Source organism: Microtus oregoni, unplaced genomic scaffold (genome assembly GCF_018167655.1).
Source record: "Microtus oregoni isolate MIOR12 unplaced genomic scaffold, Mior012 000114F_ref0000099, whole genome shotgun sequence".
Lineage (NCBI taxonomy): Eukaryota > Metazoa > Chordata > Mammalia > Rodentia > Cricetidae > Microtus > Microtus oregoni.
This window is the reverse complement of record NW_024544743.1, coordinates 1,070,859-1,094,500: the sequence shown is the minus strand read 5'-3', so window position 1 is coordinate 1,094,500 and position 23,642 is coordinate 1,070,859. Positions and strand designations below refer to the sequence as shown.

At 45.0% G+C, this 23,642-nt stretch overlaps 1 protein-coding gene across 6 annotated transcripts in view; it reads right to left on the bottom strand.

The window, feature by feature from the left end:
• The window catches only part of LOC121443890 (BDNF/NT-3 growth factors receptor-like), a 330,682-nt gene that overhangs the window by 240,765 nt on the left and 66,275 nt on the right, over positions 1-23,642 (bottom strand). For all 6 annotated transcript variants that reach the window (XR_005973721.1, XM_041645640.1, XM_041645641.1 and 3 more), the window contains exons 10-12: positions 19,760-19,795; positions 16,947-17,044; positions 12,475-12,574 (exon numbers count right to left, since the gene is read on the bottom strand). Coding sequence is in view for 5 of the 6 variants with exons in the window: in XM_041645640.1 (XP_041501574.1) it covers positions 12,475-12,574; positions 16,947-17,044; positions 19,760-19,795 (234 nt within the window). In the remaining variant the exon portion in view is untranslated. The remainder of the gene's footprint in view (positions 1-12,474; positions 12,575-16,946; positions 17,045-19,759; positions 19,796-23,642) is intronic.

The window sequence follows — 23,642 nt, the reverse complement described above, 5'->3', positions numbered from 1 at the left end:
ATATGAAGTCCACGGCCAGGAATACATTTTTGGAATTGTTGGCCAGTATGTCCCATAGACCCCAAACATTGAAACTGTCAATGCTATTGGCTTCCCTGTAGTACTTGGTGCTAAGACCCTATTGCTGAAGACATATTTTTGAGTCATAAGACAACTAATCAAGTTGGTACTGACCTGAAACCTTCATCCCTACTTGCTGGCTTTCATAGTGCCATAAAGTGCTGTGCATGCTACCAAAGGAGAAAAGTCCTCATTGGTTGGTATGGGGGGGTCTTTCTGTCTATGTGATGTTTTATTGGTTAAAGAATAAATCTGTTTTGGCCAGTGGCCTAGCAGAATAGAGGTAGGTGGGGAAAACTAAACTGACTGCTGGGAGAAAGAAGGCAGAATCAGTGGGAGAGATGCCATGGAGCTGCCAGAGGGGAAAGACACAAGCTGCCAGCTGGAACTTTGCCCATAGGCCATGAGCCTCATGGTAAAATATAAAATAATGGAGATGGGTTAATTCTAGATGTAAGAGCTAGCTAGTAATATGCTTTAGTGATTGGCTAAGCAGTGATTTAGTTAATACAGTTTCTGTGTGGTTATTTCAAGTCTGGGCATCTGGGAACAAACAAGTGGCTTCCTTACAATCGGTCTTACCCAGTGCTGGCAACCCCATGACCTCCAATAATGACTGCTCTGAAAAGACATGCTGACTGGTGCATAGCTGCATGGACATTATAGAAGTAACCACCCAGTTTCCGGTTGACTTTAAGGCCCCTCCCCAAAATGAAACTCAGATCTGGGACATTATCAGGACCAGGAACATGTGGTTAGATCGATCATAGGCCCTAGAGAAGAATCTACCACTACTATTCTGCCAAATCTATTTCTAAAAATCTCCTTACTCACACTCAAGGGGAAAAGGCTACATGCATGCCATATGAAACCTATTCTCAGCTCTGTAACAATCCTAAAGTGCCAAGGACTTATTTCAGACAACACCACAAAACCAGGCTGAGGGTAAGGAACCAGCCCAGCTGTTGAGCTGGTCCCCAAACTCTATGGTGTTTCAGGAAGGGATGGTTAAGGTAGAGCTAGCCTTTAAAAACTGGCTTGTGTGGATAATTTGAACTCACTGTGTCCCCGTGATGACCTCAGGTTGGAAGCAATATCTGTGAGTATTATTTCATGTGAGAATGAAAAAGAAATTGTGGCTTCCACCATGGAGTGGAAAAAACAAAACTAAACAAAACAAAACATAGCACACACTAAAATAATAACAGCAGAAGGGCCTGCCAGACTTTTTGAGGGAGTGTGTGATTACAGTAAATGATTTTATAATATGATAGCATTAATTCATACAAGAAGGGTCCCTGAAATGATTCTTTTAAGTCCTGGTTGTTTGGGGCCTTGCCACACGTTGTTGTTGTTTTTAACAGAGAAGCCAGGATAGGCCAAGCTCACTTGGGGGGTTAACTCTACTTAGGTTTTACCAGGATTGCAAGAGTTGTCAAGTCTCACTAGGTGCTCGTTCCACTCTCCTTTCTTCCATCTGGCCACACCCTGACCCCGCAGTGCCCAGGTGACCCTTCTGGTTGGGATATTAATAGCTGACAAAACACTTGAAGAGTTCAAATGAAATTCTCCTCCCCTCCCTCCTCCTTCCCTCTCCCTCTCGCCAGCACGTTCCGTCTGTGGCTTCGCCTTGGCCAGAGCAGAGGTTTTCTTCTGCCTTGCTCCTGCCCAAGTCTTGGCTTCTCTCACGGGAGATGCAGCATCTCAGTCTATGGTTGTCACATGGGTGACAATCTGGTACATAAGGAATTGAATTTCTCTAGAATATCTCTTTTCCTCTCAAGCAGGCTGTAAATACATCAAATTTAAAGTCTTTTTTATGTAAAAGAATTCATCCTAGCAGTTGTGACTCCCCTTCACACAAAGGGAATCTCATTAGCTTCCATGAGCTTGTGCTTCTAGATCTAAGACAATGGATACCAGGGCCTCCACTCTCTCACTGCCCTGAAGTTAGTGCTCCTTCCGGAAGCTGATAAAACTGATGCACCAAGCCAGATAACACAGCAGGTTCCTTGTAAAACCCAGAACAATTCAAACAAATGAGCTCTTTAAAGGGCAATAAAATTAGGAATTGAAATGATTCTTACATAACATATTATTTTAAAAGTGAAGGGCTCAAAATAAGGGACATATCCAGCAAATACTGTACAGAGACCCACTGGGGTTACCGTCTTGTGTACAAACCTCACCAATACGCCTGGACATAGTCTTATACATGGCACATACATATGGAATGTTTCTGCATCTCGGACTCAGTATCAACTCAGGTTGTAATTGCCATTCTTTTTCACCAGAACATACAATGTAAAACATAATTGTCTCTTAGGAATTCTCCTAAAGAACTCGGCCCTAAAACTCAGAACTGAGTTTCTCTCTATGATCACCCACACGGCATGTTCTCTCTTTTATTTTATCAAAATGGAAAGAGAATTTAGAGACAAGAACACGGACTGAAACAATAGCTACAAGAGGGAACCACAGACGTGGAGACAAGGTTATCCAATCGGTGCCTCCAATATACGGCTCCTGTTCCTGGAGCTCACGACATAGGAGGTAAGCGCCTACAAACTCAAAGGAGGTGCAGCAGTCAGCCAGGCTGGCGTCCCAGGCGCCACGGGACAGAGGTGCTGACCCACCACAGTCATTCAGCCTTCTTGCCCAAGATAAAATTGGAGCCTATGTTAGAATTTAAGCCAAGTTACTATCGTTCTTCACAAATCTCTGCCCACCAAAATTACGTACAGGGATGGGGGCGGGGCAGGGAGCTAGGGAAGCACTGAAGTCTAACAGTGAGATAAACAACAAAAGATAAAGGTGATAAAGGGGGAACAGGAAGAAAGCCAGCGGACTTCCAGATTTTCAGAGTCCCCTTCCAAGTGTGGCTGGTCCTGTGTGAAGAGGTGGAAGTGAGCGGACCACTGCGCTGAGGAAAAGCCAGTGAGGATTGTCCTTGACTTTCAAGTACTTCTAATTTCTCCTAAACAAATTGTCTGCCCTTAAACGAAAGCAGTACTGTCGAGTGTTTCAAAATAATATCATATGAACTTTCTATGTTATGGGTACACGGAGCTTTTCCCTGGAGTCCAGACAGGTCCGTGGAATAGCTCAGGCAAGGTGGGCAATGGAAGTTAGAGCTAAGAGTTTTTTGTGTTGTTTTGTTTAGTTTTTTTTCTGGTAACATAGATGAGTCTGAAGGATGCTATATTGAGTAAAAGAAGGCAGCCCTGCTAGATGAACGCCACGTGCTCTCTATTGCTAAGAAATCAACTCTTAATTGAGAAGTGTGGGTAGCAGAGGCCAGGGGGAGAGAGGAAGGGGGGTGGAGAGAGGGCAGGAGAGGAGAGGAAGGGGGATGGAGAGAGGGCAGGAGAGAGCACAGCATACAGCTGCTTAGGAGGAATGGCTCCTAATGTCTCCTAGTGCCATGGGCTGACTAGTTGACGACAATCAGACTGCAAAGTACAGAGCACAGAGGACTTAGCAATTTCTGGCAGCGAGAAGTAAGCACCCAAGGGAATCAATGTGCTGGTTACGTGGGTCTCATCACAATACATTGTGCTCATGGGATTTTATTATTATTTCTAATCCTTTGAGAACTTCATAAAATATATTTTAAACATATTGACACCCAGCTCCTCCCCATCACCTCTCCATAGCTCTCCCTCTCAATTTCCCCTTTCCTTCATAAGTTTAATAACTCATCAGCTCCAGTTTGTGTTGTCCCCAGGGGAGAGCCACCAGAGCACAAGTCCTCCACTGTCAACTGATCAAGACATCCTGGCAGGTCCATTGGTCAACATTCTAGCATGAAGAGAGAAGGGTTCAGAGGCCCCTCACCTCTAAGAAGCTATGAACATTTGTATTCATGCATTTGAACGGCATATGGCATCCTATAAGCATTTATAATCAAATTAAAATTTAAAGTTCAAATAAAGAGGTAGTTTCTCTTACATGGGTAGTGGGAGAATGACTGATGGGATCGCTCTGCTTTCTGTGTGAACGGCTAAACCAGTCCCTTCAAGCCCCGTATCTATGTCTTCACCATGTGATGCACAGATTAAGCATCCTTTGCTGTCACGTAGATGAATGTGATGAACGCGACATTGACATGAAAGTAAGAGAGACAGCTGGACAGAGGACCCAGTGGATAAGAGCACTGGCCACTCTCCTGGAGTTCAGTTCCCAGCACTTACAGAGTAGTTCACAACCATCTAAGACTCAGTACCAGGGGATACTAAGTATCCAAGGCTCCCTTCTGGTCTCCACAGGCTCTGCCCCCAGGTGGGAGAGATAGATGCATGCAGGCAACTGCTCATAGACAAAAATAAAAATTAAGTAAGTTTTTTTTTTCAGTAGGAAGAGATTTGTAAACTAAGACAGCTAGTGAGCCTGGGGTGGGCTCACACCTCCAAATAACAGGAAACAGGGCAATCATTTCTTCTGAAATAAATTTTTACTGCTGGTCAACTCTTTCAACTGACATTTTTTTCTGACATTATCAAGGATTGGTGAGTATTGGCATATTGTCTCCTCCATTATAAGATTCCTGAGTTCAGTCTGAGGCTGTGAAGAAGAGAGCCAGAGTCTTCCTGACCCCTCTGGGAGGTTCTCAGTGCCTCTCACACAGGAGGAACGCACAGCACCATGCTCATCCCCACTGCGAGTTAACCATGGAGCTCTTCAAAACAGCTTTTTGTTTTGTCAGTGGCTTTCTGAGTCTATGAAGTTAAAATAATATTCTGAAAATGTCACACTAAAATTTTCTCAAGTGTCTTTATTCTCTGCATCTCTGAATAAGACAAGTATTTCACACAGAATTAAAAGAGAAAAAGGGAATTGCAAAAAAGCCCGAGGAGCTCAGCTGAAGAGCATACGGAGCAGATGAAGTGGAGGTATAAAATCTGCTTATGGCCTGCAGCAGGAGGCCTTCCAAAGACGCGTGGCTTAGACAAGAAAGATCACAGATTTGTCTCTATCAAAAAGCAAACATTTTTGTTTACCAAAAATATTACTGAAAAGTTATAATACACTGATGGGGGGGGGGGGTGGCTCACACCTGTAATCCCAGCACTTAGGAAACCAAGGCAGGGTTTACTACAAGTTAGAGGCCAGCCTGGGCTACAAAGTGAGAACCTATATCTAACGAACTAACATAACTTTAAAAACAATTGTTTAGAAACAAAAGATTAGAAAAAGCAGGAATAATATGCTTAACCAATAAAAATCTATACAAAATACACCACTGGGCAGTGTTGGCACACGTCTTTAATCCCAGCACTTGGGAGGCAGAGATCAGTGAGTTCCAGACCAGCCTGGTCTACAAAGAGAGTTCTAGAACAGCCAGGACTGTTACACAGAGAAACCCTGTCTCAAAAAAATAAAAAAATTGATATTTAAAAGTACTGTGTAATGTACACTAATAAAAAAAATCACATTTTCCATGTGATAAAGATTCTTAACATCATTATTAATCAAAATATCAGCTTAATCTAAATTAATAAATATATAGAAGACTGGTAATATTCTCAACAGCTGGGAATAATAGAAGTGCACCCTTGTGCTGTTGCTGGATGACCTGACAAATAAAAGGGCTTGTTAGGGCATCTGCTCACATTTGAAGCACGGACTCTTCCCTCCCAGTCATCCATTTCCAACTCTCTCTATGTCTATCCATAAAATAATTTTCTGAAATTTGATTAAAACTTAAATGTCAAGATGTACCAAATAAATCACAATTCATTCGCAATAATAAGAATATATAACAATTATTCAAAGCTAGGAATGCCTGTGCTTCACAAACTACACTCAGTGTGTTCACAACAGCTCTGTGAGGTGGGTCTGAGCATTGCCTGCTGCAGCCTAGATCTGGACTGTGCCCCAGGGACTTGTGTGTAAGGATTTATTTTTTTCTGGTGCAATCAGGAGGTGAGAACCTCGAAGAGTGGAAAGAGAAACGAGGTTATTCAGGGCCTGCCCTCAAAGGGGACACCTGGATCCCAAAACCTTCCTCTCTCCTCCTTTTCTTCATCCTTTCTGGCCAGAAGAAGGTGCATAATTGTGCCCTTCTGTGTTCCCACTGTGATGAACCACCACAGGCCAAAAGCAACGGGACCAACTGACCTTAGTCTAAACCTCCAATGCTGTGACCCAGAAAGAACCTCATCTTTTTGACTGTCTTGGCTCTTTCTTTAGAGTGCTAGGAAGCTACCTTAGCGATTTGAATGAGAATGGCCCCCATAGGCTCCTGTATTGAATGCTTTGTCATTGGGGTGTGGGGCTCTTTGAGAAGGGTTAAGAGGTTTGGCTAGTCTCTTTCTCTGCCTGCTCAGGCTGTAGCTCTCAGTTTCTTCTCCAGGACCATGTCTGCCTGCTGCCATACTCCTGCCAAGAGGATACTGAACTAAGCCTCTGAGACCCCCAATTAAACCCTTTGCTCTGTCACTGTTTTCTTGGTCAGAGCGTCTCTTCACAGCAGCCGAATACTGACTAAAACAGCTACTAACCCATGGGCAGGAGACAGCGGGTTTCAGGAGGCCTAATGTGGGGTGCAGGGAAGTACTACTAAATAATATACAGTAGCTGCCTGGGTGCTGGTAGAAAGGGCTGCCGGGCAAACTGTGACCTCGGGAAATATGCAGAACAAGGCTGGTGCTATGACTTCCCTGTGGAATAAAAAAAGAAGCCCTGTTCTGATTATCTACATAAAAGTGAAGCTGTGTATTTGATCATTTACATAATGTATGCATCCTGCAAGATAAAGACAGTTCTCTCTGGGAGTGGAACCAGCAGTGTGAGAAAGGGGGTGGGGAATTTAGGAGTGGAACCAGCTTTGTGAGAAGAGGGGGAGGGGGCTTCTGTTTTTGACTTACATCTTCCTAAGCCACATGAAAGTTTGGAAAACAAACTTTTGTTAGCGTTCTAATTTATCTACACTGCAATTTTTTTCAAAAGTGAAAGACGCATGTGGAAAAAGTTTGCCTTCTCAGATTTTTCCATGGTCATGTTTCTGGCTTTGGTCACATGTTTCTCTCTTCTAAAGAAAAGCTGACCCAAATCTGTGTTGAGCGGCAGCCCTTCAGCTCTCTGGGCTGCTCTGAGCACCTAGAAAAGGCAAAAACCACCAGCAGAGTTAGCTCCAGCCCTGCAATGTTTACCAACATTTTTAAATGTGTGGAATTCTTCGGGCTGAAAGACACTCTAGGTCAGTTCAGAGCACTGACTTCAGTGTGGAGAAGAGAAACATGGACCTGTGCTCCCAGACGGTGTCATTTTATGTCTGTCTTAACTGAAAATCGGGGGTGAACTGAGATGGGGTATGAATCCATGCAGGCTAGGAGCATACAGATGCAATCTCTTGACCACTGAGATATTTCCATCTGCACCCGAAGGATGCATCGATGCAGGGGGAGAAACACCACCTGTGCATTTCCATCAGGGAGTGCAACACTCTGATAGCCACGCCTGCTCCTCACTCGTGTGGGGAGTGCCAAGCCTGCCAGCCCCACCTATGGCAGGGCTCCCAGAGTGGAGCACCCCCTGAAGAACTGGCAACCCATATGCCAAGATTCTTCCATTCCTGTCGGAGCAGGGAGGGCAAGAAGCCCTGTGAGTGCCAAGGAAGACTTGGTCAGAGTGTGTGTGCGTGCATGCGTTTACTGCACATTTGCGGTCCTGTTGCTGTTCCTTAGCAACAAGTCACTCTGAAAATTCGTTGAGAGCCATATCATTGAAAAAATAATCAAAATAAACTGGCAGCAGTCTTTTTTTTTTTTTTTTTTTTTTTTTTTTTTTTTTTTTTTTGGTTTTTTGAGACAGGGTTTCTCTGTGGCTTTGGAGCCTGTCCTGGCACTAGCTCTTGTAGACCAGGCTGGTCTCGAACTCACAGAGATCCGCCTGCCTCTGCCTCCCGAGTGCTGGGATTAAAGGCGTGCGCCACCACCGCCCGGCTTGGCAGCAGTCTTAGAAGAAAAAGAATCAAATTATACTTACAGGAATATCAATCTGGTCACGGATGTAGGTAGACTCACGTGTTTTATGTACTCATATGTAGTTAGACTCACGTGTTTTATGTACTCATATTAAATATGCATAAGATTAACTGAGTTACATGGCCAAACACTAATAGTACCCTTTTTTTGGAACTCCTCTATGCTAATAATAACTAGACATTCAATAAAATAAGTAACTATACAGAAATAAACAAGAGAAATGGAAAGGAAAAAACTCTACTGCTTGACGTTGTTACTGTCACAAATCCAACCGCCTATCAGACATTAGCAAGAAGATGCTTAAACTATAGTAAAGAAGTAACAGTGAAAGATAAATTCTAGATTAACAGTGCAATTTGAGCCACCAGATGACACCTCCGCCAGCTTCTGAATGGAGCCACAAGCACCAAAGCCACATGTTCAAAGGCAGCAGTTGAAGAGCTTCCTAAGCAAAGTTGAAAACCAAAGTACACCTTCCAAACTCAGAAACCACTGCTCAAAACAGAGTCCTGCAAAAGCCAAGTGCCCTGGGACAGGACCTGTCCAGATGACTTCTCGTCAATGACCCCAATTATCTCAAGTCAGAGGAAATTAGAAACAGTGGGGTTTGTCCCTTCCAGCAATTAGGGGGAAAAAAACCAGACTCTCTCTTCAGCCATTTACATGTGAGTTATCGTCCAAATATTAAGTCCTTAGTAATTAATAACTTACATTGGATGACGCTAATAGCTCTCTGTTATCATTCAGTCTATTAATATTTATTGAGTACCAAGTGGACTAGGCACTAAGTAAACAGAGATGAGCAGACAGAACTGACACTCAGTACCCACCCGTGCAAACAGAGGCTTTTTCTACCCCACCCAGTCCTGAGGCCCTTTTAAAATAATCACTCAGAGGCTTAATATTAATTACCAACTGTTTGACCTATTAGCTCAGGCTTATTATTAACTAGCTCTTACCACTAAGTCATCCCATTTCTATTAGTCTACATTTTACCCTGAGGCTTGTGACTTGTTACCTCACCTCTTGCTCCCCTGGCAGTGGTTGCTGGCATCTCTCTGACTCTGCTCTTCTCCCTTATCTCTGCTTGGATTTCCCACCTGGTTCTATTCTGCCTTGCTATTGGCCAAACAAGATTTTATATTAACCAATAGTAATAAAATATATTCACAGTGTACAGAGAAGTTATCCCACAGCCACACTATCAGCAATCTGCTTCCACCGAGTAGACAGAGCAGAGGGCCAATGAAGCTCACTCCTTTGGCTCCATCTCCAAAGACAATACCACAGCTCTCTGGTGTTGCAATGCATTTAACTCCCTGGTTTGCAATGCAGATCTCAACTCCCACAGAAGCAAGGTCACAAATAATATTTGGGTCCTCATAAGGATTATTGTTTTTTCCCTGCATTCAGCTACAGTGTGGCAACCGGGGGGTTTTGGCTTGTATTACCCCAGGTTCTTTAAATCAGCAGTATTAAACCATTCGTTCATCACCTGAAAGGTTGTGATGTGAATAGACATAGTTGGCATGCAAGACAAGCCATGTTCCCCTCAAAGTTCATGTATTAGAAGAACGGTAGCCAGCGTGGTGGCATTGAAAGGTGGTATAGAATGTTTAAGAGATAGGGCCTAGTGCATGATACTTAGGTCACTGGCGTGCTGATCCTGCAAGGAGTTAATATTGACTTTGCAGAGTAAGTTCATGTGAGAGAAAGAGATGATAAAAGAGGAAGATTGGTCCGCCCTGCCGTTGGCTTCTTTACTAAACATGTGATTTGATATTTCTCCATTGTTCAACCTTCCTCTGTATTTGACAAAGGGAAAGGCCTCACCTCAGGAGAGGTGGCAGTAGGCTGTTTAGGTTCTCAGACGTTCAAACTGTGAGCTGAACAGATCTCGTTTTTATATATAGCCCCCAGCTTCAGGTATTTAGTTTCCATAGCCATGGAAAATGAATGCAGCCGGGATGAACACAAAGCCCTGAATGCCTAACGGTGGACTGGAAGCCCTCCTCTGTCTTGACTTGTCCCTAAGACATGGAATATATTGGGGTTCAAACCTCACCAAAAAGCCTGTAAGGGTATAAATTTCATGTGCATACTAGCTACTGGTCCCTCTTTGACTCCACACTTCTGGCAAGGCTGTGCAGCTTCTTCTATTGCTCCTACAGACCCCTGACTGGCATAGTGTCTGATTATTTCAGAAGGAAAACGTTTGCGCAGTCTTCCCATTTTACAACATACATTTTGAGTGCAATCTCCACTCTAATAGCATTGAAGGTGCACCAGCACATTAATTTTTAACCAGCACTTTAGGCTCGGGTTTGCTTGGGCTTGATACATGAACCCCATCTTAATTTCTAGATCCCAAAGATGATGAACTCAGCATCTGATTTGTTAAGCAATAACCTCAGATGGGGGTCAGTTTGTGCGTGCCATAGCACAGACGGAAACACCAATGAAAGCAAAAATAAAGCAAACCCCAGCTGCTCCAAAGAGAAACTGAGTCTCTGAGACAACACTGTCTCAAACACATTTTATTTACGTTTAGGAGTTAGAGGGGGAAAAACCCATACCTATAGCTGTTATGGCTGGACGTCATGGACTGCCCTGGTCAAGGCCAAACAAGTTCTTCCTCTAAATTCATTAAGGATACCCTCGGGTTGTGCTCAGAAAAGGCAGGCATTTGGTGGTAACACAACCTTCTTGGGAACGAATATCTACCCTTTTCCCCTCCCATTGCTGCACTACTGAGAAAACAGGTCGCCATTCACAGGAACTTCTCTTCGGTGTGTAGTTCCTGGACAGCAGCAGGAAGATTTCCCAGATTCCACTCCCAGCATTCCCACCACTGCCGATGAACTCCCGGAATGGGCTGGGCACACCCTTCCTCATGATGAAACCCCCTCCTGTCAAATCCTTTCAGAAAGGAGCCAGCTGCTCTCCAGGGCAAGCTGTGCTTGGGGACAGGCACTCAAAATGCCCCCAAGGAAATAAAGCACCCGGTGAAGGTGAGAAACATAAACGCTCCTGGTAGGTACCCAGCATGTGGGGAGCAGACAGCTAGTCCAGCCTGGTGCTTGGGGAGAAATGGCTGTTTGGTGTGCTTGGCAGCCCCACACTGTCACACGAGGAGAAAGATGTGGCAGCCCACATTCATGACCAGGGGTTAGTGATTCTCAAGGCTAGGGTGAAAACTGTTCAGATGCAGTTGCTGACCCATACAGGCCTGGCTACCTCAGAACTTTGGGGAGCCCTGCAATGCTTGTTTCCCTGTCGGTTTCTGCTAGGCTCAAGAGGCCACTTTCACAATGACTGCAGTCCCTCAGCCCTCCTCTTCTCCCAGGCCTCACAGTTTACTAGAGCAAAGGGGATTTTCTCCAAAGGAAGCATCAAAGACCCACAGGCTAAGAGATGGCCACAGTAAGACTGGAAGGGTTTTTATTGCGTTTTGTGTTATGTCTGAAGAGATGACCACTGAGCATCCTCATCTTGGTCACCAAAAGAATGAGGCAAGGAAACAGCAGGAAAGGTCATCCACCCTAGGGCCATGCACCCTGGCCAAGATACTGCGTGAGCATCCCTTTTCAAGTGACGAGCAGGGCCAGAGTCATTCCCGCTGACCACACAGGTGAAAGACCTGCGCCATCCTCCATCAAGCCCTCTTACAACTTCGCCTCCTAGGCCCTCACAGTACAGAACTGCCAGAGAACAAACAAAATACAGTAATCTCACTGCAGTCAATACAATGGCTTAAACATCACAGCAAGTGCCTCAAAGTCAAGGGAATGTCTCACTTTTATATAAAAGCATTTATTCAAGTGTCTCCGCATGACCACCCCTAAACAGAATTCATTGGCCTTAAGAGCATCAATTATGTGTTCACGGAAACAGTCTCTGGTTCTCAGCCCTGAGAATTTTTCCACTTAAATAAGAACCCATCCATGCACAAACTCACGGTACCATGGTGGCTTTCTTATTTTGCTTCTGTCAGTGTTAATTTTCCAAAAAACGGAAATACAGAAAAGCAATAGCAAGAGAAATCGGGTGGCCGAAGACTTAGACTCTCAGTATACAACAGAAAGTAGCAGGTGCCATGGCCGTAGACTCTTCTGCCCCCGTGCCTCACCCAACCACAACAGGACACTCAAGTACTGCTGCATGCCTACACTGCTGAGTTAGTTCCTACCCGAGACACCAGTCCATCCTTCCTGGGACAACTGTGCTCGCAGGAAAGTGGGCAGTGTTGAGTAATCACGAGTTTGTTCTGTCTTGATTTGTAGTATTATACCCTTGTTGCTATTTTTTCCGGCTTAAACACCAGTCATCATAAATGCAGCCACTTCCTCCTTTAGTGATAATTAGCATTAGTCATGAGCCAAAAATGAGTCCACTTAAGAAGCAAAACAAGTGTGGCTTTGCTTACCTTTCATGCCAAACTTGGAATGCCTTGCCAACTTGAGCAGAAGCAGCATCACCAGCAGACAGAATCCCACCACAGACGCAATCACCACCACAGCATAGACCTGGAGAGAAAGCGAGGCTGTGACGACCTTGCAAAACCACTCCCTGCTCTTGGATAATAGTGATGCCCACGGCAGTTAGCATTTCCTGAACACTTACTATTATGATGCCCATGCTACAAAGGAGAAGCATGTCAAACGTATAAACAGATCTCTAACTGATACCATGTGGATAATCGTATCTATGGCTACATCTGTCTATTCATCCCTCCATCTGGAGACACAGGAGTAAAGGGGAAGGAGAGGGAGGGGTGGTAGATGAATAAATATGAATATTTTGTTGCTAGTAAAAAAATACAGTGCGGTTAATTTTATTATTCTCATTACTGTTGTACATGCTAAAACATTGTTCATGGTGAACATCCTTCTTAGTTTAGTGCCACACCTTGCAGGAGCCAGGGCACGCCAGAAGCAGGGCAGTGTTTTGCTGTGCCTCCCAGCGCTGAACAGGACTGGAGATAGAAATCACTGATCCGTACACTTTTCTGCATGGGTGATACCCACCAGGAAAGGCTTTTTATGTTTAAAAAAATGGAATTGCAAGTTGTGAGTTCTGCAAGTAGAAAGAGTAGCTGTGTGAATTCTGTCACAACCCCAAGGCAGAGGCGACAATGGAAACTTAGTATTCACTGCCACCGATGCTCCTCTGGGTACACTGTGATCATCTTGCTTGAAGGACATGGTGACATTGTAGAGACAAAGATGTGATAATGTAACACACTGAACATTGCTTTTAGGTTTTGCTCAGGCCAAGGATTCTAATTTGCTTTCTGTTGCTGTGATAAACACCATGACTGAAAACAAGCCAGGAAGAAAGGGCTTATTTCATCTTACAGTTTACAGTCTGCCATCAGGGGAAGCCAGGGCAGGAGCCTGAGGCAGGAACCATGGAACCCTGTGGAAGGATGCTGCTTACTGCCTTGTTTCCCACGGCTTGTTCAGTTTTTCTCTCCTATATATCCCAGAACCACCCACCAAGGTGGCTCCACCCACAATTAATCCACATCACGCCACTTCATCAAGAAAATGCCCTGCAGACATGCCCCCAGGGCCAATCAGGCGGAGCCAATCCTTCAGTTGAGATTCTGTCTTTCCAGGTGATCCTAGTCTGTGTCAGATGACAAACTTAACCAGCACATCAAGGTTCGGGGGCCGGCAAGCTTCTGTTAATGCTCTGACAGATGGAACATGCAGATTCTGCCAGGCACATAGCCCCTGTTCACAAGAACTCAGCTCTGCAGTGTAAGTTGAAAGCAGCCATAGAAGATGTGAAAACAAACTTACAAGGTCATGTTCTAATAAAGCTTTATTCATAAAAACTGAAGCTGCACTTTGACAGTGCTTACCAACTCCTGTGGTAACTGTCACTAAAAAGCTTAAACTCCATGTGTCATTCACTCTGTGTGATATCCCTTAAAGCAGTATTATTTTTCCCTCTAAGGTAATTGTTAATACTCCTTAACAAATTGATCTTGGCTCCTGTTTCTCTGGAAGACGCACTCCCTGTCTTGCTGTGGTTAGGGGCATTCTCGACACTAGTTGAGACTGGTTTAGCAAAGGGTGGAGCATGTCCTTGATGATTTGAGGTCTCAGTCAAAGGTCATGGTCATCAGCAAGCCTTGGTGTTGTCACTCAAAGACCTGGCAACTTTAGATTTGACGGTGGATCTGGGGGTGGCGCTACAAGCACTTAGAGAGTAAAATCCAGGAGTCTGCTAACCATCTACCATGGCCAGGAAAGTCCTTAGAGCTCCTCACCACCAAAGCCAAGAGTGTCAAGTCTGAGAAGCCCTACTCCACCTGCCTCTGGAACTTTCTCCCTGCTGTGATGAGAACCAGCTCTCCAAAGGGCAGCTGTGTGTCAGCCAGGTCCTACAGGCAGGACAAGGCTGAAGAGACTCCCAGTAACACCAGCAACACACGCAGTGAAGCATACGAGAAATGGCCGCAGTGCTCAGTCACTAAGATGCGGGGATGTTTGTTACTGCAGCATAGCAGATGCTGACACTGCAGGCTATAGATTTAGACTCGACTTCTTCCTGAGTGTGAAGTTCAGCTGCGCTGCTCTGCGTCTCATCATCTTCACGTGTGACTACTCTCTGCCCTGTGGACTGTATAATCCTCTGTGAGTTCGTGCAGACAGTGAACTAAGAACCGTGACTAGGACAGTAGCAGCACAGTAATTAAGATGATGGCAGGACAGATGGTCATAGGATCAAAACTAAAACTCGTAAAAAGGTAAATAAATATCCCAAGGACACACAGCTTGCATGTGAACCAGTCTGCCCAGTTATTTAAATTAGCTGTAATTTATTCGCAACAAAATGTATAGTTCACAAAGAAGGCAGGAAAATAAAAACTCACTGCTAATCCCGCTGCAGTTTCGCTGTCTGGTGTCAGATAAGAGAGGCATTGAGACAGTCACAAAGCACCTGCCAGGCACTGGCCATGGCGGCTGTCCTGCAGGCGTCTGATAACGGACCCTTTCGCTGCTTCTCTTCAGTGCTTCCGGATACAACGTCAGCAAAACTCTGGGTATAGACTTATAGCCTCATCAGCCTATACGTCCTCAGAGGGACAGAGGTTCCCTCGTGGCTGGCAGGGGGCCACCTTGTTCTAATCAAATCCACCTCCTTCAAACTTGCCCAATATAGCCACACTGAACAAACTACTCGGGTGTTGGTTAACCACCAGCCTTCTCTTTCCTAAGAAACAGTCACGACACCACAAAGTAGTCACCTTTGTTTTATTTCATAGTGACTGCAAAGAAAAAAATTGATACTATGTTGTGATAACTGTTAAGTTTTATTAGCAATTTTAAACTCTTACCATGCCTAAATTTGTAAACCAAACTTTATTGTGGGTATTCATAGGGAAAGTCCCAGCCAAGCTTCAACGCTACCTGAAATTTTAAGCATCTGCTGGAGGTTTCAGACCATGTCCTTTTCAGTGAAAAAGAGTGGCAGCTGAGCCAGCAAGATGACCCAGGAGGTAAAAACACTTGCCTACTGCAAGCCTGATGACCTGGGTTTGAGCCTTGCAACCACAGGGGAAAGTGGTCTCCTGACTGAGGCAGGAGCATACCCAAACATACACACACACATCATACAAATGGATGGCACACACACACACACACACACACACGCATGTAGATTACCGTAAGTGACCAAATGCATTACCCTGGCATAACAGGATGGGGGCCAGAGTGAATCAGCTGCAGAGCTTGTTACTTGTTACTTGTAGCTTGTTACATTGTTTCAGTTCTTGTTCTTTGCCAAATGATCTCCTATTTCATCATTTGCAACGCTTATCAGTGTACCCCGAACAAAGCAGCGTGAGTTATGTTAACTGCTGTGTGATTGACACATGACGTTCAGACTGTAACACAGGCAGGCAGAAACAGTGAGCCCCATCAGTGTTAGAAGCTGGATTATCTGCCGGATGGTGGTGACCCACACCCTTAACCCCAGCACTCGGGAGGCAGAGATGGATCTCTGTGAGTTTGAGGCCAGCCTGGTCTACAGAGCTAGTTCCAGGATAGCCAAGACTACACTGAGAAACTCTGTCTCAAAAAGCAAACAAACACAATCTACATTTTCTAACTCAGAGGCATAAATAAAGGACCATTTTATGGAATTTTAAAAATTCAGTTATGTATGGTTTAGACATTTGATGCACAAATAGTTTCTAGCTCCAAGGAGAACCATTAGATTAGAAGAAGAGTTATGGGCAGGATGCTGACAGGAACGTTGACGGCATCGTGAGGGCATTGCAACTATCATGGCTACTAGCAACCTAGTCTAATGGACTCATCCTCATAATATAAAGAAAAAAATAATTAAAATTTTTGAGATTCATAGAACTTTCATGTCACAAAGCACTATTCATCTTTGGACAGTTTTCCAAGTCAGATTAAAAATGTAAGACCCGACAACACCTGCAAACCATACTGGGGAGAAATAGCAGTTGGCAAGGAGCTTGTAGCCAGGTCCTGTTTGGCAGAACCTGGGTCAGCCTGCAGCTGTGGGAGCAGAAGAGAGGAATGGTGGATTCAGGCATGGAAGGAATTGGAGCTCACGGGACATGCTGTATGTGAGGAAAACTCAACCTGGTTCCAAACTGGTCCTACCATGGAACCCGAGGATCCACAGACCCTTGGGCGGCAGTTCACTGTAGAGTAAGGATAATCACCTGGGACTATTTCAAGACCTTCGTCACCAGCCTGAGCCTTCCAGGGAAGTGCGGCCTCATATTTCCCAGCAAGGACTTGCTCACCCACCCTTTCCCTCAGCTCTTCATGTGCACGCCAATCACCAGCATATGACCGTTCAGAATTGCCCAAACCAACCCAGGAAGCACCTATCAACCCAACTCACCGAGAGACGCTCCCGATTGTTTTGGTCGGCAACATCCGTGGAAGGGATCTCATCGCTTTTGTTTGTGGTATCCCCGATGTCAGTTGCTACAGTCCAGTCTTCAATTGGAGACAAGAGAAAGAGGAAGAATATGAAGTCATCAATAGGCTGCCAACATACACAGGGTCACAGCACAACCCAGAACAAAGCAAGGCAGAGCCAGAGAGTGCTGATCACTGTCAGGACAGCCTGGTTGTGCGGGGATGGGCCTGACTGCTCAGTTAAACGCACAGCGGGGATGGAACTGCACTAAACCAATATGGATCCCATCTCCCCATCACTGTTCTGCTGGTCATTCTAAATCCACTTTTAGATTTCTTCTTTGCCCTTCGGGAAGCTTCCCCTCATTAGTGCCCATCTTTAAAACAACCGACGGGAGCCATGGCTGCTTTTCACATGAAAATCTTTGGAGGGCAGATCTGGCTGCCAGTCTTAAAGCTGAGAAACGTCAGCAGGAGAAGGGAAATCATGCGGCTTAGGCCACATGGAAAGAAGCAGTCGGAGCTACACAATTACTCAGACTGTAAGAAAACCCTGGCTGCTGGGCAGGAGCATCTCACTGGGGAACAGAACAAGGGCTTAGGATGCAGCCTGGTGTGTGCATCACTGTGGAACTAAGACCCACAACAGAATCTTCAGAAGAGTGCAGACACACCAATATTCCACAATAAATAGGCCAACATAATAATGAGCCACACAAGCATGTCTTCATTGAATCCATACATCTCAAAGTTGGCTGGCATGTTCTAGATGGGTTTTAGTTTACACAGGTTAGGTGACTGATTTTCCACAGGCAATCAGAGAATTTATTCTTTTTTTTTCTTTCTTAAGCAATTTAATTTTATTTAAATTTCCACCTGTAATAATTCCAGAGGAATGTTCCCCATGAATCCACTAAAATCTTCCTCCATTGTTCTAGAATTTATTCTTAATATTACCAAGTACACAAACTTCTTAGCAACCTGATTGCAGACAGTGTTGTTTGTAAGCATCTTTGTTTCAATTCTAAGCGAGAACATTGCCCCTCATTTTCAGCCGGCGAAAGCCAGTTCATTAACTCGGCCCCAGCCAAACTCCCCTTGGTAGAATCATCGTGCTGGCTTTAGGGCAAACAATTCAAATTACATTTTTATTAACAGCATGTTCCTTTGAATGCGAGTGAAAAAAAATAACAGAAAAAGCACTTATTTTCTCTGTTTGTTGTTGTATTCTTAATGCCAAAACTCGCATTTTAGCAATGTTTATTTGGAATATCTTAAACTCGCTGATTTCAAACATAAGCAGACATCATTTATTTACTAATTTTTCTTTGTAGCATAGCCAAGTAGTCAGGCAAAATTTAGACCATTTTAAATGTCTCTAGTTTAAAACCATGACATCTAAGCCAACATGCCCAACGTGGGAGCTGGGGCCACTGGGGAGATAGCATTTTTAAAGTTTCAAAGTTACTGGAAAGAAATTCAAAACACAGTTTTAAAATGTAAAAATCACTGTTCAAACATCATGTTGTCAAGGATAATCTGAGACATGTTTTTCTTAAAGTCCTAGCAGTTCAAATAAAAATACATATTCAAATCACCTGTACATGCCACAGCTTGGACGAAATATAGATTAGCATGCATACACAGAGAAAGGCAACGTAATTCCCAGTTAAAGTTAGCTGGAGTTAAATACACATTAATGGGCATAGGGTGGTCCATAGGAAAAGCTTATCCGATGGAGATCTTTACAAAGTGCACACTGAGTATGACCATTGTTGGTGAAGGGCACGTTACAGACCCAAGCAATCAGGAACGTCAGATAATGTACATGTAAGTTAAAAGCTAAAGAACAAAGGACATTTAAAAATATAACGTTCTAGCTCATTTTAATTCTAACTAATTTTAACCATTTTCAATTATAGTCCCAATCTTGAAACAAAGCTTGTCACTTCTCTCCATTCGGTGGCTTTGTGCTCACAAGGGTAGCTGGGAAATCTGCACTAAAGGTTCTATAACCATCGTGCACCCTTAGCGTTTGGTCAGCAAGTGAAGTACAGATGAGCAGCTCAGCATTATGAGGGCAGCTTTTTGGCTCCTCCTCGTCCATGTTCCTAAAAGGACTTCCCTTTTTTCAGGTGCTAAGCCTGTCCAGCCCCAGGGAAACTGGCCTGCCCTCCAGGGATGGCCGAGTAAGTCAAGGCTAAGCATTCCTGCTTCCCAGTAAGAAAGATGAGATGGAGCACGGTTGGGTCAATCCCTTCACAGCATCAGCACACACCACAGAGGGAACCAGTCCAGCAAAGCTGGTCAGTGGATGGCGAGATGTGGAGCAGAGACAGCGAGTCTTGATGGCACAGCCCGGTCCTGGCCAAGCTACCCAGGCAAGCACTCCCTTTGAAGCTCTGTGCCCGAGCTGCCTTCTGCATTATACAAGAGACCATTTCATATGTGTTTCCTGGCCTGGTCTGAAGGTGATCCACCTCCCCTCCCTTGGTTGTCATGGCTTTTAAACAGGTAATTAGTTCCCAATTACGGAAACAAGACGTCTGCAGGAGCAGAATGGATTTACGACTTCCAAGAAGAGAGCCTGGGAGAGGAAGTGCCTTTTACAGGTACTGTAAATACCCAGGGGAAAGAGCCGTCAATACTGGGTGATACTTGAGATGTTATTTTGGCCCGTGTAGCACTTAAAAATGTGTATTTAACTCAGCTTACAGGTCTTCTTCTAGCTGATTTATTTCATTATACACAAACATTTAGAGAAATTACAGAGTGAAGAAACACGATAGCTACCTTCATAGAGGTCTTCAGGGTAGTTTGGGTTTGTCTCTGCAAAGCAAAACACATTAAAGAGTTGTAAGTACGCATTTTAGAGGGGAAAAACCTGCTTAGCTCTACCAAGCAAAATGTGTCACATACACCCTGAAGGTTTGCAGCCAGATAGCCTGTCTCTAAGGACAAGTCTCTAAGAGCTGTGGCTGTGATCACCCTACAGATTAAACTCTCTCCTCTTTCCTCCAATTCCATACCTCAAGGAAAAAAAGTGAGAAACCAATTTGGAAAAAAATTAGCTCACTTTGGCCACTTCTCCTGTACCATCTCCATCACACAGGGTTATGCTAACCATAGTTTGGATATTTTTATTTCAACGATGGTAATTGTCATAGTACTTTTCTTACTCTGATGTTTGGGGTTACTGTCAGGTTATGTACCCCAGAACCATTTACATCCAGGCCCATGTTATCAGCCTTGCATGAGTGCTTTTGTTTTTCCCACCCTCCTCTTTAGGAACGAGGAAGGGTTGAGGGTTTCCTTGTCCCAACAACACAGAAACATTATATTTCCCTTCTAAAGTCATTGACTAAAATGAAGTGATAAATACGGTTTCTACCAGAGATAAATACAAGCACATAAGAAATTTCTCATTTGCACAGCTGCGAAACCACCAACTTGATCAGAATCTCTGTGATCACAGCTACCTGGGTCTGTAAGAAAGTGAGCTTGGCAATACACCTCATCCTAGCATTTATGTGATTTCAGAATTAATTCCCTCAGAGTCTCCATACACGTCTAGTCTTTGCCTATCAACAGCAAAACTTGTGGCCGTAAAGTTCATTCAGTCTCCTTCTGAGCCACGAGCGGAAAAGCAGCATCAAAACAAAGTGAGCTGTGCCAGCTTTCAGCTCCCGAGCTCCCCGGTGAATAATAACCAAGGTTAGTCCGAGCGAATAAACCAGTGGAAACGGCCCTGGTGCTCCAGCTAGACTGGAAGCGTACTTCAGTGAAAGAAATCCTGTTTGCCGGAGGAAAATGGCGTGGATGGCTGTGTGTTGTGTTCAGTGCAGGGTGCTGCCTACGACTGGGCAGTTCACCTTTCCTGTGCACCTGTCGCTGGAGCCTATGTGAACAGCATCACCCAAAAACGCACATTATACAACCCGTGCATCCACCTATGACCAGACTGTGTTAATTCATACAAAATCAAGAAGATTTCAGTTACACGTTGAGGACTTTTATCACTGCCAATATCATTTTGAAGTAGTTTTGAAATACACTATCAAAATATCTATCCTTTAATTACAACACGGCGTAAAGGGGCCGGCCGACTTGCGGGCGGCCCTGCAGGAAGTCTGGGGATCATTTGGTGAATTCAGCAGTGAGAAGTCCCCAGAGCTGCACCTCCTGGCGTTCTTTGTAAGACCTCCATTGACCTCTCAACCCCTTCTTTTGGAGAGACCCCACACTAAACGTTGCCCTCCACAGTGGTGGTTCTGACTCCCTGCTGACGGACTGTTCCACAGGCCCAAGGGAGAAGTCATCCATTGAGCTGCCAGCCAGTTATTAGCTCGGATCCAGCACCCTTGTCTGTCTTCCCACCCGCCCCTCAACACACAGTCTGAGTCTGCCAGGGCCTCTGTCCTCAGACTTCACTTCAGGTGCCCTGGGGTTTTCTTCCAATCTGCCCTGAAACCCTTTTCCATACCCTGGTCATCCTTTCCCTCCATCTGTCAACCCAGCATGGCTGTAACGCCACCCTAAGTAAACTCAATCCCAGACTCCAGAGTGAGACAAGAAAAGCACAAAGACACAATGGCCCAGACACTCACAGGAGAGGAGCCTCGGGTCAGAGGTCACGGCCCCAAACCAGAGGGACCAAAACCATCCTATTCCTGTATGGAAGCAAGAGTCGGAGAATTCTAATTTCAAACCCACATTAATGGGTCGAAGAATGTAAGACATTTTGTTCCCCAGACATCAGCATGGTTTATAACTATAGAGTGTCCCATTGGAAGTATGAAAAGAAGAGTTAGTCTGGCATTGTGACCATCCCAGATAACCAGGGTTGAAGGGCATTCCTACAATAATGGACCGGATCTCCCAGCTCACGCAGCACCAAGGTTTCCCTCCGGCCGGATATGGGACTTGCTTTCTGAATCCTGGGAGCAGTTGATGGGCTTGTTTATTCTCAAATTCTCATGGATCCCAAAAATGGGAGGAAAGGGACACCACCAAACACTCTCACACACAGGGACACCACCAAACACTCTCACACGGGGACACCACCAAACACTCTCACACACGGGGACACCACCAAACACTCTCACACACGGGGACACCACCAAACACTCTCACACACGGGGACACCACCAAACACTCTCACACACGGGGACACCACCAAACACTCTCACACACGGGGACACCACCAAACACTCTTACACGGGGACACCACCAAACACTCTCTCACACGGGGACACCACCAAACACTCTCTCACACGGGGACACCACCAAACACTCTCACACAAAGCCCCTATGAAGATCCAAGAACATGAAATAAATTTAACAAAGCAGATTAGGGATATAGGAAAAGTAGGATTTCATGTAGGATCATAAATAACCAGGTTAGACCACAACCTAGAAGACAAAGCCTTTTCCAGGCTTGTGATCCCTGCATTGTGTCCTTGCTACCAGGATCAACTACAAAACAATCGGGCCCCCTTCAAACTTGCTGAAAACAGAATCTTTTTTCCAACTTCCTTTTCCCAGCTACACGAGAACCATCCCTGCTCTTCCACCGTGAGTCCTAAGGTCTAGGATGAGATGGAGGGCCTGGCAAAGAGACGCTGCAGGAGCAACAACCACGGTATTTGCTGTTGTTCCCTCCCAGACACACGTAACCAGACCTACCGAGTCATAGCACAGACGTGGTTCCTAGCCTACAGAGGCTAAGGCTGTATCGTAATTTCTAATTGCTCTTAGTAATAAACACCCAAAGTCAGATATTAGGGGTGAAAGCTGAAAGATCAAAGAAGCAAAGCAGTCAGTCACTAGTTCTTATCGCTGTGAAATCCTCAGGCCTAGGGGGATTGATTTCCTGTCTCTACCAATCCTCACACTGAATCCTGAGCTCCTGTCTCCTCCCGCCTTATATTCCTCTCTCTGGCAGCCATATCACTTCCCATCTCCCCCTTACTAGTGCTGGGATTAGAGGTGTGAGCCACCACTGCTTGGCTCTGTTTGCTTTTGGACTGATTTTGTCTCATGTATCCCAGGGTGGTCTTGAACTCACAGAGATCCATCTGCCTACATCTCCCTAGTTCTGGGATTAAAGGTCTGTGCCACCACTGCCTGGCCTCAATGGCTAACTACTGTGGCTAGCTCTGCACTCTGATCTTCAGGCAAGCTTCATTTGCTATAGCACAAACAAAATATCACCACATAAGGCCAGACATGGACATACGTAGACTCGAGTTCATGAAAATAAGATAACAATTCCTCTTTACACTTCCAGCGATGGACAATTTTTGAAAATATCCCACTGTTTTTTCCTCTTATGAGATAGAGTCTCACTGTGTATCTCTCGCTGTCCTGGAACTCACTCTGTAGACCAGGCTGGCCTTGAACTAGCAGAGATCCATCTGCCATTTGCCTCCTGGAGGCTGAGATGAAAAGCACTCACCACCACACCTGGGTGTCCGGCCATTTTTAAAGTCTGTTTTCTAACTGGCTCCTTTTCTTGAAGTCTAAACAATGCTCACTATCCACTTACATTCAGTGCAATGGTAAAGCTAGGGACCCTTGCAGACGCTCAGAGCTGAAGGACAAGTGAGGTGAGCCGCACGTGAGAAAACAGTTCCACCAGAGAGAACGAATGAGCAGCATCCGACCCACGCTGCAG